The following is an 18335-nucleotide window of genomic DNA, read 5'->3' on the forward strand; positions in this document are numbered from 1 at the left end:
GCTTAAAATCATTTCAAATCAGCAGCCTGAACATATGTCTAAATGGCTATTGGTGAGTTAGTTTAACGATAAAAACCTCACTTGTATGTCTGTGGCCCAATTTCAGTAGGTACGGTGGTGTTTCTTTATTTCAGTTACTGATGCCTAGTTGCTGGGGGAACTACATCCACTGACTCTTGATGTGGATGAAATATAGTGTTTTGTTTAGTAGCTGCAATTTTTCTATTTTACAAAATGTTTCGCAAGATCTGAATGTCGGAAGATTCAGTGAACGGAAGAACAGGGCCTTCTCATTTCAGCCATAGTACCGAAACCACAACCACTTATAAACCTGACTTTGTTTTCACTCCTACTTTGGTCTTGTATGCGCCAGGGTAAGATGGGTCTTTGTCTGGTTTACTCTGCCATTAACTTCTCAATAGAAAACTGGGCAGTGATTATGTTTTCAGCTTGCGTCTAGCTAGGAAGGAACCGGTGAGACAGGGTAACCCAGAAAAGATCAGCATGGTTTCAGTGCAGCCTTGGAGATGTCGCACACTATTATGTGTCTCTCTGGTGTGTTATGTTTTTTTCCTTGATAGAACAGTTGATCTTCAGTTAGTAGATCCTCCCTTCTCACTCTGGGGCTCCCTTGGACCTACTGGAGACACAAGGCAACAGGCTGATTTCTAGAGCTAAGGGGCTAAGGTTCTGCCTGAGCGTGGCGCACGGGCAGTGAGTCATGTCATACAATTTTTCCTACTTTAGAAATATGTAAGCTAAATGTGGATTATATAACAGTAGGACTAACGCTCAGAGGTATGTATTAGAGCCACCTCAACAAGGCACACCGCATGCATACATGCATTCTACTTTCCTATCAGATGTACTGCAGCTCCTGACGGGGATTATAAATAAATATCCTCCTCGCCGTTTCAGTGTTGGCCCCTGTTCATAGCAAACTACATGTAAATGAAGTTGTTCTTCCTTTCCCTATGGGTCGTTAGGTCTTCTGAATGGTTGGAGCTAGTCCCTTGTATCTAACTAGCAGTCTCCGTGTTGTATACATTTTTCAGTCCAAGCATGAAAAAGTAGTTCGGTGGTCACCAGTACAAATGCTATTTGTCTCTCAGAGTGCCTGCCCTTGCTTAAATAAATAAAATGAAATGCCTCATCAACTGCAAATATCACAAAGATAGTGGTATACAGGCTATAACACAGCAGCAAATATAACTGATTGATTATGGTCTCTCACATTATAACCATATGCCTAAAATTGTGAAGTACAGTGTTTTTATCCTGGCTTTGCTAATAGAATAAAGAATTACAATCACAGTGATCAAGCAAATAATTTCTAGGCTGAAAACTATCAGCTGAAAGCAGAGAATGCCTTTTTTGGGAAATAAGAAACCAATGCAGATTACAGTTGGAATAGCCCAGATCCAGTGCGTTATGACAGTTCACAGTTTGATCCATTCCACCTTTAACGTTGTTCAATATAGAGACAGACTGCAGGACCCTTTCTGTTAATATGGCATTACTAACAGACTGCAGGACCCTTTCTGTTAATATGGCATTACTAGCTAACTCGAGGCTGAAGACAGCACACTCCAGCGGGCTGGTCACAGGACTAAAGGGTAAGACAACAGTATTTGTAACTCCTAACACCTACCACTGCCCATTTGTATGGCTATATTCAGGTCTCCTTCCCGATGGGTTTATTCCGCATTTGAAACACATTGATACTGATGCTTCTTTCAAGCCGTTTGTGCTAGACGGGAAAGAAATGCTGCTAGCTGTAAGAGCTGAAGAGTAGGAAGGGGTAATTGAACTACTGTATTTTTTGTAAAGACTTTCAGATCACTGATGGTCTGGTTGCTGATCAGATCCCATCAGAGGCTAATAAATTATGTTCATGTGTATTCAGGTCCAAATATATCCACAATATTTCTTTCCTTTGCTCAGATCTTTTGCTGACATACCCATGCACAGCAGTTTTCCAGCAGGACTTATGGATTTTTTTTCTTAAAATACACAGGATAAAATGTTTTAAAAAAGCTTTATTTAGGTGAAACATTTTTAATTAGGAAATGTATCTTTCTAAGTGCAATTGAACAATTAAGCTGTGGATTTCCTTTCTTTTGGACTTGGAAAGGAAATCTCAGATGAACTGATTACTGTGACAGTGTTGATGAACATCCACTTTCAAATCATAACTTGCCTTAACTCTCAGGAGAAATGTCATTTTCATTTCGAGTGGCACATGGCAGCTCTCTCTGTGTTTTCTTTCTCCACTAATTTCAGTGTTTAGTATTGAAGTGTAGTATTCTCATTGTAAAACTGTGGCCTATCTTCCTTCCAGTGTATTTAAGGCCATGGATTTGTGATGATTACGTAAGTCAGCCTGAACAATGGACATCTGCTCTCCTTGTTTATCTCGATAACAAATGGCTGAGCTCTTTGTTCTGAACACGCAAAACTGCTTTGTTTAATTTTCTAAAAGGCAATGGATTAGATCTGGTTGAACATCAGTAGCATACATTGCTTATCTGAAAATACTTCTATTGATCCTTAATAATAAGAGATAATAGACTTCCTCAACCTCTTACTATTTATTGTATGCTTTTCCTGGAGATTTTCCAAAAAAAATTGCATTGTTACTATTTAACACAGGCACAATCTGATACAGGAACTGAACTTATAATGTATGGAAAACAAAGGAGACGTGGATTCAGCAGAACCTAGCAGTAAACTCATAGATTCTAAAAAATGAAAGAAAGATAGTGTTTACAAGCAGACCATAATAAAACCATTCAGCAGCACTGCAAATACAGCTTGTATTATTAACATACACTAAATTAAGATTCTTATCATTGCTAATCACACTGGAAAAATATTAAAGGATCCTCATTGCTGTTAGTCTCTGCCTGGTTACTTTAGTCAATGATGTGTGCTTGAAACTTTCCCATGTACTGATCACCTAGCAGCCCTAGGACTCGCAGTTCCTAGCAAGGCATAGGAATAAGATAGTGAACCTTGGACAAAATCTGTCTGTGGTAGGAAAGGCCTAACCTGGCATTCAACAGATTTCTGCATCATTTTCTCTGTTTGTCTTTTTCATTTTCAAAGGCACAGACTAAAAATATAAGAAACATAAGAAACATAAAATTCTGCTTTATGTTTAGTAAGAGTAAGAGTAAGAGTAAGAAACATAAAATTCTGCTATGTTTATTAGTCCTGATGAAGTTTGTTTACTGAGGAAGTTTTTGTATTCAAGGGATAAAGCTCCAAATGGCCAAACATGTTTTAGTGCCAAAGTCCCACAAAACTCCAACATCTTAGCCATGGCACACAAGGGTAAGCCATCGCAAGCCATGACACACAGCGGACAAAACCGCGACCCGCCTGAATGGCCAAAATCCTTTTTACTTCATAGTTGCTAGGACTCAGTTCTCATATATATTCTCTAAGAATTACTTCCTCCTTCTGGGGTTGACGCTATGCTCAAATGCTGTATTTGCTTAGCAATTAAATCATGTTCTTACCTACGGAAGTAACAACCACTGTGAACTGAGTTTCGTCTCGTTTTCCGGTCACATTGTTGAAAGCACGGCACATGTAATCGATTGTCTTCTGGGCCACTTCATCAGATATAACTTCCAGGTGGGGTCCATATTTGATTACATGAGTGGTATTGTCATCCCTTTGAATCCATGAATAAGTATTTGGTGGGTTTGAATCTGCTGAGCAGTCAAACAGTATAGCTTCTCCTATGTCGACTGTAAACACCGCCCCTACTTTCAGACCTTTATCTGATTTTACTCTAAGTCCATAAGGTCCATCTGCATTGAAGAAAAAAAAAATCATAGTGGAAAAATTAAAAACAAAGTAAATATTTAAAGTATGTATTTTAACTCAGAATTTTTAAATGAGGCTAGCCTTTAAAATGGCTGTCATTAGGTTCAATTATTTCAGTAAAAGGCTTTTAGTACAATAACTTGATCTATACTAGGTTTATCTCAGACTATACCCACTTAATATTGATCTAATTGCTGTTTAGGGAAACAGCACAGGTCTATGTCTTGTTTAGTACAATCAGAACAGTGAAAACTGAAGAGCAGTTGGAAGAGTCATGAAGTAAAGAAGCACTTCTTTTCCGTGGGCGTATTTGACCCTTTATACTTAAGTGCCAAACTTACTGGCATAATTCATTTCTCTGAGCATTTAAAAGTGAACAAGTTAGCCTTGAAACATATAAATATTTACTGTAACACTTTGCAGTAAAATAATTACTTGTGGAATTATACTACAGGTGTAAGACAGAGTGGGGCATGCCATAGATAACTCCAGATATTGTTTTCCATAAATGACTGTTAAAATAAAATTTAACCTTTCTTCCATTTAGTAGGCTTCTGTTTTTTTCAACAGTTCAGTTTCTTTCAAGAGTAAGCCCTTGTGCCTAAAGAAAGCCGGGCTTCTGCATTAGAAGAGGCTACTACATATTGTCCAAGAGCCATGTGTTTGTTACTCAGAAATTTGAGCAGCCAAGTATTTTCAGGGTATCTTCATAGGAAAATGGGAATGGAAATAATATATTTAAGTATGATAATCCTTCCTGTGCTATTTTTAATAGATCATTTAGGATCCTATTTTTTACATCTTTACATTTTAAAATCTACTTTTAAATCTACTTTTACAAGGATCTGAGTATAGACAATAATGTAGAGACTATAATAACTGAAATGTGCTCTATTAAATTATCTTTTCTAATACAAAGAACTAATCACTTTAATGTTGATACTCCCCTAAGGGCTTACATGCATAATTAACAATGCACAAACGTAATATTAACAGATGCCACAGGAAACCAGACGAAAATATGCAGAGTGAACAGGAGTCATCTTTGTGGTAAAGCTGCTGCCAGGTGACTCACACAGAACGGTATAGCAAAAAGACTGATAATTCAATAGTATGTCAATTTTAGATGGTGCAATCAAGTAATATTCCACCTTCCTATGATTGGCTGGAAGCATTAAAATAATATAGCAACTTTTGAATGCGAAATTTCCTGCTGTATCAACTGAAATCCTGCCATGTTTCAGACCCCATTTCTTATTAGGAAATTCAAGTCACCATTAGACTCTAAAACACATACATGTTTGTCCTATTTTTGAGATGGATTTATTTTTCAGCAACACATAGGCAAACAGCACACAGGCTATTTCCTCTCTCTGCGTGTTTTTTTTTTCTCTATTTAAGAAGGTTTAGAAAAGAGAATGCAGGCTATCACACTACAAGCTCTTTTTAGTTCATTTTTAACTAAATGTTCATATTTCACAATCTAAGCTTATCAAACTTTTTATGTTCTCTACTTATTTCTTAGTGATGCGCTTCTTCCAGTCTCGTCTTAAGGAAGGCCTTAAAACATCATTCCTAATACTTAGCTGGAAAATGCAAAACGGATCCGCTACTTCATGAATCGGTGCTGCTCCAAACTATATTGCAGGGGGCACTGGGAAGGATCAAGGCATTTTTAAAAATCTAGGTGCTGAGATGCAGGGCTCCCCGTTGTTCACAGGCTCTGCCGTTCCCGAGTCATTAGCTCTACCGTATTTAAGAGTCAGTTCACCATATAGTAATAAATGCTTTGGGAAACTGCAAAGCTATCGCTACTAAACCTTTCACTTAGCTGATTTTACTGTGACTGAACTTTTCTCTGCACGGGGACGCCTTTCAGCACACCAGCCTCTCACTGGGGCTTACAGGTAATAGAGATATATTTCGCTTGTGTTGGATGGAAAGGGAGGGGGCCATACTGAGCCGTAGCTTTTCTGTAAATGAAAGCAAAACCATTCATGCATCATTTATAGGAAGGAACACCCTTTTTTACTCTTTGGGTTCTTCCTATCCAACTATTCTTTCTGCTGTTAACTTTTATTTTTACTGATAATATAAGCATTGGCATATGTGAACAGAAATTAACTGTAGGAATATCTGACCGGTCTCCCGTGCTCCCTCACTGCAAAAGAGTCAGAAGTGACTTCAGCTTTTATATTAATATCATGACAGTGCGGCATAAATAAACGACACTAACAACATAATTGTACTTCTCTATGAAAGCTGCAAATCAAAAGAAACCGTTATAAAAACACTGTGATGCACACTGGCTGGGGAAGTATGTTTGAAAAAGCTGAAAAAGAAATAGTGAAATTTTGGCAAGGTCTGAAAAGTAGCATTCCTGCATGAAATTAGCGCAAGCTAATTTCAGATAACCTTCCTGCCTAGCCTGGATCAGGCTTTTACCTTCTCCTGGACATCTGTACATCACTGTGATACCTAAACACTAGGGAGCTGAGTGGCCTCCCTCGTTTCTTTAAAGGATGTTGTCATTCCTCATCTGAGGATGATTCTGAAAAGCAGATGATTGACAGTTTCCTCTCCAGGACTAAATGTATTCTGGTTTTTGGAAGTCCAAAGGAAGCAAATCCCACTTGATCTATTAAATTCAACTGCATCACTGCAATACAGCAGTTTCTGTTACAGCCTCTATGACAGCAGCTTCTTCCAAGTCTTAAAATAATTTATTTCTGGATCAAGCTACTGCAATAATAAAGTTCTGTGGAACACTATCATTAGAGTAGATGGAGGAGTGGAATAATATTAATGAGAAATGAAGAGCAAAACAAAACACTTTTGATTCTCAGTGAAAAGGCTGAATAACTGCCCTCATGAATCATGCAGTTCTACTTCTCCCTCGCAGTATCGTTCTCAACAGAAACAAGTCTCTTGTCTCAGTAAAGCCAGTTAACTAAATGACTTGTAAAGTAATAAATCACCTGTTCTGAGTAACAATTTACTGCTCTGTGGGAATATTTCCAATTGCTCCTATCACCATGAGACTGTTACAGTTTCCAAGCAGATGGCAGGTATTTACTGTGAGTGACCTTTTCTTACCACTTACAGTAACTCCCCCGCAGCAATGGCATATGGTACATAGAGATCCTGGGGCCTGTTCTGGATTGTTATTGACAACTGGTTGACGGAAGACAAACTGCCTCTGCTGGCAGAGGTGGACCTGAATTCTGGGACTTTATATAGCTCAGGAAGCAAGACCCTCACTCCCGTTAGTGATTTGAACATGGGTAGCGCTACAAGTATTGCAATCATTCGGTACGGCATTGTTTTCTCTTAATATTTTCTTCACGTTTAAAATTATGCACAAAGCAAACCCTCAGTTCTGATGAAATAAAAAGCACACTCTGGAAATGTCAATACTTTTAACAGTATTTCCGTAGGTGGAGAAAAATTGAATCTCAAAATATTTTAGTATATCAAAATCACTCCAGAAATTTGGTTATTGACATAACTTTGGAATTTTAAAGTTCTGCAAAACAATAGGTTGAAACTGGGTTTTCATTTCAGAACTTGGGATGATTTTTCAAATCCATAGTTAAATACATGTAGTTCAGTGAGGGAGAAGGAAGGAAGCAGTACAAGAACTGAGACTAAAGGGCACACAGCTTGTGAAAGCAAGCGTCCCAGACACCCATCAGTGCAAAAAGCTCTCTGGAGCCAACTGTGTCTGCAGCAAAGCAGAAATCTGCATGCTGAACAAACTGCCACAAATTAACAGAAAAGTCAGAATGGTTCCAACAATGAAAGATATTTTTCTAGCCTGACCTGATTTTACTGCGTTGTGAGAGACTGTCACGTTGTGCTGGATATAGCATAGCATCCCAATCTTTTAAAAATGTTTTTTGAAGAAGAGGCATAGAAGGGCCATTGATATTTCATTCAAGGGAGAAAAGCAGTACAGGCAGGACCTTCATACATATGCAGCTCTCGCTCTTAGCACCTTAAGCACTTAGGTGAGTTGGGATTGTGATTGTATCACAGCAGACATTTTAAAATGTGCTCCTTGGAGGAAAGAATTATTATTATTTTTTATTATCAAAGGGAAGTCAATACTCCAACACTTCTGGTTATTTTTTTGTAGAGCATTTTATCATGAGTCCTCTGTCTAATGTGAATGGAAGTTCAATTCACATCTATTTCGACTCTTTTCTGCAGCTCCCTCATCTTCGTGTTTGTACTGCTGTCATTCGTATAAGCTGCACCTAAAGGATCAGCTCTCTTCTAACAAAGTCCTTTTTCGTTTTCACTAATTTGGATAGAATTCATTTCTCCTTTCCTGGTGCAATGTAAAGACCTCCCTCTAGATGCCAGACATTCCCCATCAGATTCTTCCATGTTATAATTAAAAATAAACATATAGCAGTATGGCTGATTAGAGAAAAAGAAGACGGAAAATACGACTTAAGTGAGAGGTGTAGCTACCTCATACCAAATGAAGGGCATTGAGCTATCTATCAGCTGCCATATTACAGCTGGGCAAAAGCAGGAGCGAGCACTATTCCTTGCACTGTGCCATCCATGCTATGCCATTAGCTAAAATGGTTTTATCTGAATAAAGCTAGTATGATGGCAAAGTAAGTCCTGACCTGCAGACTTTCAGCTCTCCTCTACTGAAAAGGACACTTTGTTCCCTAAGGAGATGAAGACTATAGCCAGGCAAGGTCATATGCATAGCATGTGTTACTTGCAGATCATGGAGGCACTGAGAGCTGACATAACAGGAGGGATAAGGAACAAAGAGAGTGCCCTTTCCAAGATTTAAAGTATAATAGCTGATGTTTTGTCCGAGACTAAGCCAGTCTTTTGTTTCCTCCAACTCATTCCGTCCATGAGCTCAATCTGCATTCATAGTTACAGTTTCTCAGGTGCTTTTTGTATGCTTTCAAGACCTTAAAAATCAACAATGGTCTTTTTAGCTAAATATAAACTTACCAGTTTGCTTAGAACTCATTTAAGCAAATATCTTAAAAGAATACCGACAAAAAACTCTCAGAATATGTCACACCAGTGTCCTATAGGCAATGATACTAGCACTGTTTCAGACTATGATAACCTACTCATCATGGCCTATTACAACTTTTTTTGTGATGCTACTGGTCTAATCTCGATCCTGATGCTATTTATAGGCATAGACACTTGAATGACACCTTTTGACTGCTGGGATTACTCACATGCCTAAAGTAAGCACGTGACTATTGGCAGGAGCATGAAATTGGGTTTGTTAGATCTGCATATCAGGAATCTCCAGTTTGATTCTTCTCTTATCCTCACCCTTAAATGTCTATAAGTAGGTTGGCCAAAGAATTACCTTGTCATAAAGACAAAATTAAATCTGAACTGAGAATCTTCTTTTTATGTATGCTGAAGAACATGGTACATTTGCAGAGAAAGTTAATTTCTTTCATTAGGCTAATATAGCTGGAGAAAAAAGGTTTTTGGGTACACAAATCTCTCATCATGTGTGAAAAAGAAACAGCCAATTCCAAGCAATGTAGAAGTCGGGCACTCTTTCTTGGATTTTACCTAAACTGCCGAGGTCAAACTACCTACAAAACTTGTTTCTCTTATATTATTAAACCATTACAGTTTCCACAGGGCTGTCTCTTTGGGGATCCATGTAAATAGATAGCGAACAACAACAACTAGTAAAAAAATAATAAAAAAAAAAGTAAAATAATGAATTGTTCTGAAAACAAAATTGAGCATCTCTGAACTTTGCAGAGATCAGCATGTAAATTTATAATGGAGTTAAGGAAAACCTTGGGAATGTAGGAATGGACTTTTTGTGCCCACTGAATTCAATCTTCCACTATAGTAAACAATCGTATCTTAGAATCCCATTCATGAATTTGTCAAGTACATTGCAAAAGCAATTTGCAGAGCTTTTGCAGAACCTCGTTACTATAACAGTTAGCAAATACCTAGTTTCTGGTCAAAATGCATGCATGTCTAGTTCAGGGTTTATTCTTCTGCCAACATCATTCTTTATGCAACTTTTTTCTCCCTCCTGTTTACCACTTGATGGGGAAAGCAAATGCTTCTCCTTTCAGCTTTTATTTCGCTAAACCGAAATGAATTCTCTTCTTGTAAGATAGGGTTTCCATTCCATTCTGTTCCATTTATTTTTGTTTTGAGTTCATTGTTCTTGAATGTGGATGATTGGAACTGTATACACTATTATACAAGAGGTCTCATCTTGTTTGTGGCATTAGTATTCCCCTTATTTATTGGGAACACTTATGGATGCTGACACATCCTAGAATTACAGGTATGTTTTTTGCAGCTAAATCCCACTACCAGTTCACAAACATTTTGTGATCAGCTTAATCACTCAAGTTCTCTGCCCCAGTTACTTCCAGACAAATCTGCATCTTATTAGAAAAAAATCATGCTTTTATTCTCTAGGTGCATAACCTCGTATCATTCACTAGTGAATTTCTTAACAATTCTATTACTGTTTTTCAAATTCATTCAGTCCTCCTAGTTTTATGTCACAGGTGAACCTCACTGACATACTCCCAGTCTTTACGCTGATGTCATTAATGAAAGTGTTAAACAAGCCTTGAGTCAAAATGATTGTGAGGAATACCACCAGCAATAATCCTTCAAAAATCCTCCTTCTTAACAACTACATAACACTGAGTAATTTCTATTACACTATCATAAGCAGTTACACCCGTTACAAAAAAAATTATTTTGACTGCAAACCCACACATAATGTTGACTCAACTGCCTATTTGCCACAGTTAGAGGTACTCTTTCCAGCCAAAGCATTTATACAAAGGTAGTTAGGAATATTTAATATACTTACAATATATGGTTGGTGCAATTATCTCACTTTCCATTGCACTGACAGGGTTGGATACCAAACAGCTGTAATTCCCAATGTCATCTTTTACAACAGGAAGAATTAAAAGTGTAGCGTTGTTTGATGAGAAGGTGTAATTAGGGCCAGCATGGAGACGCTTCCCATTTTTCATCCACTGGTAGACTACCCTTGTACCTTTTCCCACAGTACATTTTAATGTCATATTCCCTACATACTCCACTACCCCTGAAGATGGTTCAGTGTGTACAATTGGCTTTGTAACAGGAACTGTAAAGTAAACAGATATGAAGAGTTATAAAAGTGACTAGCCAATATAATATAGTCTTCACTGCCAGGATGATACAAATAGCAGTCATCATCTTCTCTGCAAAGAGCTCCTATTTCAAATTTTGATTGTGAAATATGGTTAAAGGTTGGAAAAAGAGGGTGAAATTCTCAGCTGGTGACTGTAAGAATTGGTCCAGGTACTTAAATAAAACCAGACAGTTTCTTTTTGCTGGTAATACAACAAAGCCTGCCTCCACCTCCTGTCTCATGAGCAAAAGGCATTACCTGCAGCCACAAGAATGATCGAGTGCAAGGCATGACAGTGCCCACAGTATGTGACTACCTCAGTATTATTGCCCAAGACTGGTCTTGGTCAAGACTGAGAATGACTGAAATAAATACACTGCTCATCAGGTCATGAGGATGACTGCAAACAGGCAAAGGCAGGGGAGTTTAGTGGCAGCTACAACTTTATCATGCTAACATGTCATTCATTTACTTATTTCTAGCCCAACAGTTACAGTACTCCATCCATATCATCTGTAACTTATAATAGTGTCTTATCATTCTTTTAGATCATTCTTTTCTATTTTCCTTTCTTATCTCCACTGGAAAGAGCAGAGTACTTTAAGAACTCAGATCAAGCATTTTTTTTTTAACAGATACAGGGTCACCAGCAACAGTCAATGACTCCCCTTTGATAATTACAGAAGGTAGGAGACATTGTAGGCCCGAGTAAAGCTCTAAAGTAATAAAAGAGAGAATGAAGGGCCATCAGCTCTCTTCTATCTGATTCTGGCTGTCCAGCATAGGGAATGTGAAGTGCAATCAAATCTTTCAATAAAAAGACTGAAAATAGTGATCTACAAGAGCCTATAGGTGGGGTGAAATTTTGACCCCTCAAATTCCATTGTGTTCTTCCCTTATTTAGAGACACCTTGCCACAATCCTCTATCCTGCAGGCAGAATAAAATCCTGAGTTGGCAAATGGCTGCAGAATTTCCTCAGGGAACAGTTGTTTGGGAAAAAAGACTAAGAAAGTTAATGCATCCTCATAATTGATAGCACAATACAGCCTTTTGAAACATTATTTCTTATCAGTCTGACTAATTTCATATTAATTATTGATTTCTATACTCCTTCAATTTTTTACCTAGGACAAACATTAGTCAATGTACTAATTTTGTTTAAAGACGAAATATTGAACCATTCCCTCCTACAGCTGTAGCAAATAACATAACTTAATTGTTAGTATTTACTTGTGCACAGGTGGATTAAATTATATACTACTGTAGCTGGATTCTAAGAACTGGTATTTCAAAACTATTGCAATTTTATTTGCAAAACGAACACACTGTATTTTACTGACTTACCATCAACAGCTACTTGAATCTTTTGACTGGCAGCTATTGTCCTATTTCCACGGACATTGACTTTTACAATGTAATTGCCCTCATCACTGATATCTAATGGATTGATCATCAAAGACGCATTGGGTGGTGAAAGGGTAAACTTGTGCTGATATTCCAAGTCTGGAACTACCGTCTGATTTACAGAGCCAAGCAAGTATTTTGGATTAGTTTGAGGCTTCTCAAACAGCCAAATAATTTGGACTTCAGCAGCTGTAGTGTTGAAATTATAGTTAACAGTAAGATGGAGTGGTTGCCCCTCAATACCATGGATAGTATGAGATGGTACCGTCAGCTTTAAGGCAGAACAAACACCTGCATAAAAAAGAAACAACAAAAAAATAAACAAAGCCAAACCACAAATAGGAACACTGGAAAATTCAAATGAGAAATTCTCATAGAAAAACAGAATTAAAACTTAACGCTTTTTTAAATGGCTGTGACTCAGATCTCAGGGAAGAAAGGGGAAAACTCTTACTGACTTCAGTGGAGTTTGATCTAGCTATATAGCTCCAGCTTTAAAATTTATGGAAAGCCAAAATTGGAAAGGATATTTGTGATTCCTGGGTAGATGACTTTCTGTTGCTAAAAGTTTCACAAAAATGAGAAACGGTGCATTTACCTTATAGTTTTAAACATTTTCTCTTTAAAATTGTCCCAGTTTCTAGAGCTTACATTGTCTAACAGTCTTGGACTGCAGACACATTTTTTTTTTTTGTGTGGGTTTAGGTAGGGAGAAATTTCTTACTGTTATTTTGCCATTTGCACTGAGAAACTGACTGGAGTCTAACAAGTAGTGGTTTCATGAATTTGTCCTAATAAAATGATATGTAGTTACTATTGTTGAAGGCACTGCACACGTAAGACTGTATTCCAGAAACATTACTAAAATCACAAGTCAGTTATTGCAGTTGTAGGAAACAGCAGAATTAAAGTTTGCTGTTGATATGCACAAAAGCAAAATTTTGTGTTTCATGATTAATCCTATTCTCCAAGAATCCTGCCTCCTTTAGGGTGCAAAATGGCTACTGGTTCACTTCCTTGTCAGCCTCGCCATGTTTTATTTTATAATCCTATTTTATTGTGTCAGCCCTAGATTTATAGCACATTATTAAAATTTTGCTCTTAAGACTGAGTGATCAATTCCTATGTGAGCTTTTCCACAGTACTCTTCAGTACAGCAGCAGCGTGAAGCACTGACATTAATGAATTGGTTTCACAACACCAGTATAATTGATAAGACTTTGCAGATAAGGAATTGAAGCATAAGGAATATTAACAGCAAAAGCGTCCACTGATTTTGGATTAACAGTTTGAGGCCTGGATTTTTCAAAACACAGTTACAAATAGCATTTACCGCGTTCAAGATACAACTCCTACTGACTTCAGTTATTACTTTGAGCACTCAGCATTTCTGCGAAGCACTGCAAGTGCTCAGTAAAAACCCCAGAAAAAAGCAACCTCTCATTAGTAACCACATGTAAAAAGCTTGATTTAAGTAATCTGTCCAGCACTGCATAGGGGGAACTCACTGGAGACCGAGAGAAAGAATGCACTTGGCAGGGCAACATTCAGCCACTTTCACCATGTACCATCCATTCTCTTCCTGCTATTGAATGTCTCATTCTTCACACACTTCCCAATATCTGCAATAAGGTAACTTCCCGGCTAAAGTACGTATACCCTCTTGGAGAAAAGGGGGGTGAGGGGAGTGGTGCAAGAAGAATGGTATGTAACTGCACTATTAAAGATTAATATAATTCATAGATGATTTTGTTTCTTCCATTTCCTAGCTTCATAGTGTTTGTCTTTATGACAAAAGACGTTTGTTAAAGGTTCAGGTGTGTTTAATTTCTTAGGTTCTATACCAGAAAAGGATATAAAAAAGTCAGCTTGGTAGCGTAACGTGGCATCTGTATGTCATGCCTTTTGGGTTAGAAGCCTCAAAAGTCACTGCACCGCTGCTTACCGCTTGAGCTAATAGAGCTAACGGCAAATAAAAGAGCGCTCTGTAACAGTGGATTAGGGTAGGGTCATGAAAAGGGGGTGGGGATAACAGATGTAGCATGGAAATATGTAATGGCAGCAATGAACGTCAGAGACACTTTTGGAGGTCACGAAAAGAAGCAGAGTAGAGAACATATCAAAAAGACATGGTGAGGTGTGGGAGCAGACTCGGTCCTGGGTGGCTAGCAACACCCTCCATGCAGCTGAAGGTTCTGCCCCAGCAAAAACCTCTGGGATACTAACTCTGTTTCAGGAAGAACACATATTTGCTAAGAGGTCTCTGGTCATATTCTGTCCATTCAGCAGCTAGTAAGATTTATAGTCCATAAGCCAGCTACAAAGCGTACAAAAAAATCATCTTGTAGCTAGCTCCTAATCCTTGCCTCCTACCTGAACACATTTCACGAAGCTGAACAGTACTGTATCAACTACAAAAGACAGCTCCCAGCATTTTGGGAGAGTGTGACATGGAAACCAAAGGGAAACAGAGCTTGGTGCGGCTACTTAGTAGAACACTCTAGGGGTGATGGGTACAAAGCCACTAAAATCCCTTGACTGAAAGATTGGCAAACCCACTTTCTCTGGGAATAAAGAGGAAGAGGGCAAATGATTTCAGACTGCATGGACACTGGTGTGGAAAGGAAGATGTAGGGCCAGCTGAGATGGGAGAAAAATGGCATGGGGAGGAAGACTATCAGAAAAGAGATGGAGAGACTTAAGTGGAGGATGTACAGGAGGGATATGTTTACCTGTTTAACTTTTCTAGATCAAAACCCTGAAACATCTGAAGCACGTCAGGTTAAAGCCTCCCCTCTATCTTTTCTTAAAAGTACTTGTGGCCTCTTGTTCTTATACTATTTTCGAACAGTGCATGGCTCTTAGGGTCTTGCTGAAGTCTGGTTAATGGGAGATGGGTTTTCTTGGTTTTTGTAACATTTGTCAGAGGTGAATTCTCTCCTTGCAAGCCTTACAATACAAACCAGATTTAAACTGTTGCTGCCTATTTGAAAGAAAAAAAAAAAACAGAAAAAGAGCACAATTTCTCAGTAAAATCCTTCACAAAATATTTGAAGTTGAAAATATATTTCATCTAGCCCACCTAATACATTTGAACTTTTAAAACTCTTTAAAATCAAGTCAAAGACCTGTAAATCAAAAATACTGGGAAATCTTTAAATGATCAGTTGAAAGATCTGGCCATGTCCTTCTTCATTATTTATGCATGACATTGCTTGATTTTTGGGTTTATGTAGCTGTCAATAACTGATTGTTCTGTAGCACAAGAAGCTAGTGACAGCTGCCATGGTAATAAGAAAAAAATATATAACATAGTATTTCTCACAGATCTGTGCGCGCAGAAAATTGGCAAAAAACAAGCAGGTCTAGCAAGCACAGGGATAATGGGGACCAACAGCATAAAAGCTACCACAATTGAATCTCAAACCTTTTCATACAAAATAAGATAAAGAATTGTGGCTGGAAAATCTCACCTTTTTCCAGTTAAAAAATGTAGGAATAGAAACAATAAATAAACTTTAACTTGGTTCCAGGTGATTCGTGGAGAGAAATGTCTCCATTTAAGAGCTTAGGAAAACATTCTGAATTGCAGTTAGGGAAATTCTGTTAGCAAAGACCAGAAAAGCAGGGCTGTTTCTCCCCTTTTCCAGCCAGTGGGCTGTAGTCCATTAGGGAGCGGCTTGGGAGCGACTGGGGTTTTGCTGTTCACTCGGAGCCTGCAAGGGTGAGGTCACGAAGCGCAGTGAGCGTGTGGGAACTCCCCCACGGCTGGAAAGGGTGAGGGGAAACGGGAGATTGAGGTTTGGAGAAGTTGTTATCAGATAATGGTGCTCTGTAAAAGGCTCGTGTTTTATAGCAGGAACACCAGATGACTTCTGGCTTTAATAGAGATCAAATCTTCTGCAGTCTGAAACATCAGGCTAATTTCACATATTTTGACTTTGAATTAAATTACGATTGAATACTCTTATGACTAATCCTTGAATTAATGTAATAGTGAAATCAAGTCCATGGGCCCAAACTCAGTGAAAACAGTAATTTTCCAGTAGGCACATATTCCATACTATTTAAACCTATCTCTTTAGCTTTCTAAATATAATACACATTTTTTTCCGATAGGCTGGAATTCTTAAAAGTAGTTTTTATACAATGACTATAAGCAAAATGGGCTGTGCCAAAATGACCTCCATTTGGAACTCAGTGATCTGTGCTTTGCTGTCACCCGTATTAGCAAGCACAACAGAACCGTTGACATAAAACAAGGGCTGCAGCTTTAGTTTAAATAAAAACTATGACATAATTTTTGAGTTTACTGCATAAACTGAAACCTGCTTAGCAAGGTATTATCATTCTCTGAATTTAACACGCACATCTCCTTGTCAAAATGAGTTTGGATTCTCAGTTGCTTTGCACATGAGTGTTCATTTAGCTCTTTCTAAGAACACTGCACTTGGTGTAAATTGCCATTAAATCCGTGGTAACGTGTTTTACAATTTTTGCAGATACGTTCATTTACGAAAAAAAAAGAGATATAATGGAGCAGAAAACCTGCTATTCTTCCACCTCCATTTATAGAAGGAGGAACTGCGGCATAAACTGTATGAGTTTGGAATTTTTACCTAAGAGAAGGTTCTGTTGAGCTTGGTTATTTGACCTAATTCCGGCCACCCAAACCAATGTCTTCAGTGGGCTTGTATCAAGCCCCCAATGAGCCTGATTCCTACCGTGACAAAAAATACAAGTTACAAATTTCCCATACTAAGAAACTTGTATCTCTGAGTGAGTGTACAGTATGCGACTTCCTGGTTAACACACCAATAACTGTTGTAGGATTTTAATCAAAAAGGGCCAATGAAGATGTAATGCAGATAAAGAACTGAATATTCACTGTGTTTTATCAAATAAGGCTTTCATTTTTAAAGCAGTATGATAATCTTCAAATAAAACTGTAGTTATGAAACCAAAAGCCTTTCAAAGTATTTAACTCAAAATCAAGGAAAATAGGTTACTGCATATGAAGTTCACAGAAAGGATAAAAGAAAAATTGTCCTTACACATGAATTAGCAGAGGGTGTACTAAATTTGTAAAATTATATATTCCTTCTGTTGATATTTACAAAACATGTAAATACAGCAAAAGTGAATTACAAGAGTCTGTAGAAATATAACTTTATCTAACTTTTAATCACAGAAAATTGCTATCACAATGCACAAACATCTGTTTTTTCATCAAAAGCAAGGGTAACGTATACTTAGGAAAACTGCACCCAGATGCTGAACAAAAGTACTATTAATGGAAAGACATCTTCAGTCGACCAAAAGGTTAAATTAGTCTTCATACCAAATACATTTAAATATTGAATATAAATTTTACATATTAACTATAAGGTATCATCATAAGAACTGAAAAATAAGTCAGCACCACTACAACGTAATGCATTTTTAAAGAGATGAGTAACATCTATACTACATTCTGTCAAGTCTTACTTGTTAAAAAGAATGCACCATGTATATCTTACTTAGCAAAACATGGCGCTATATACATATAGTCAGCATCAGTGTTTTATTTACAGATATGTACAGTGCTAAGTTTTGACAGTTTATAAAAGTTTCTAGTGCCACTCATAAAATGGTGGCACTTTCTGATTTAGCCTTTTAGGCTACTTTGTTAAAATAAAACATCTGAGAATATAATAGAAATGTCTTTAAGTTTAGGAGTATAAAACTAAGTCACATTTCCACCATGACAATCAAATATAATTCATACTGTTTCTTACCTACAAGTAGAAAATATATTTTGCACTGTAAGTCACAAAATAAGTGGCTAAAGGGCTCCATGAAAGCATCCTGTCCCATACAAATACCACCTTCTTCTCAGTGTTAAGTCAGAGGTTGGACCAGCAGCTGCTGGT

At 37.7% G+C, this 18335-nt stretch overlaps 1 protein-coding gene across 1 annotated transcript in view; it reads right to left on the reverse strand.

Annotated features, from left to right (window-relative positions):
• Positions 1 to 18335, reverse strand: part of HEPACAM2 (HEPACAM family member 2) — a 28723-nt gene extending 10388 nt beyond the window's left edge. The window contains exons 1-4 of the mRNA XM_009674264.2: positions 18201 to 18335; positions 12364 to 12714; positions 10706 to 10990; positions 3525 to 3821 (exon numbers count right to left, since the gene is read on the reverse strand). Coding sequence (XP_009672559.2) covers positions 3525 to 3821; positions 10706 to 10990; positions 12364 to 12714; positions 18201 to 18279 — 1012 coding nt within the window. The 5' untranslated portion in view covers positions 18280 to 18335. The remainder of the gene's footprint in view (positions 1 to 3524; positions 3822 to 10705; positions 10991 to 12363; positions 12715 to 18200) is intronic.

Source organism: Struthio camelus, chromosome 2 (genome assembly GCF_040807025.1).
Source record: "Struthio camelus isolate bStrCam1 chromosome 2, bStrCam1.hap1, whole genome shotgun sequence".
In the NCBI taxonomy this organism is placed as follows: domain Eukaryota; kingdom Metazoa; phylum Chordata; class Aves; order Struthioniformes; family Struthionidae; genus Struthio; species Struthio camelus.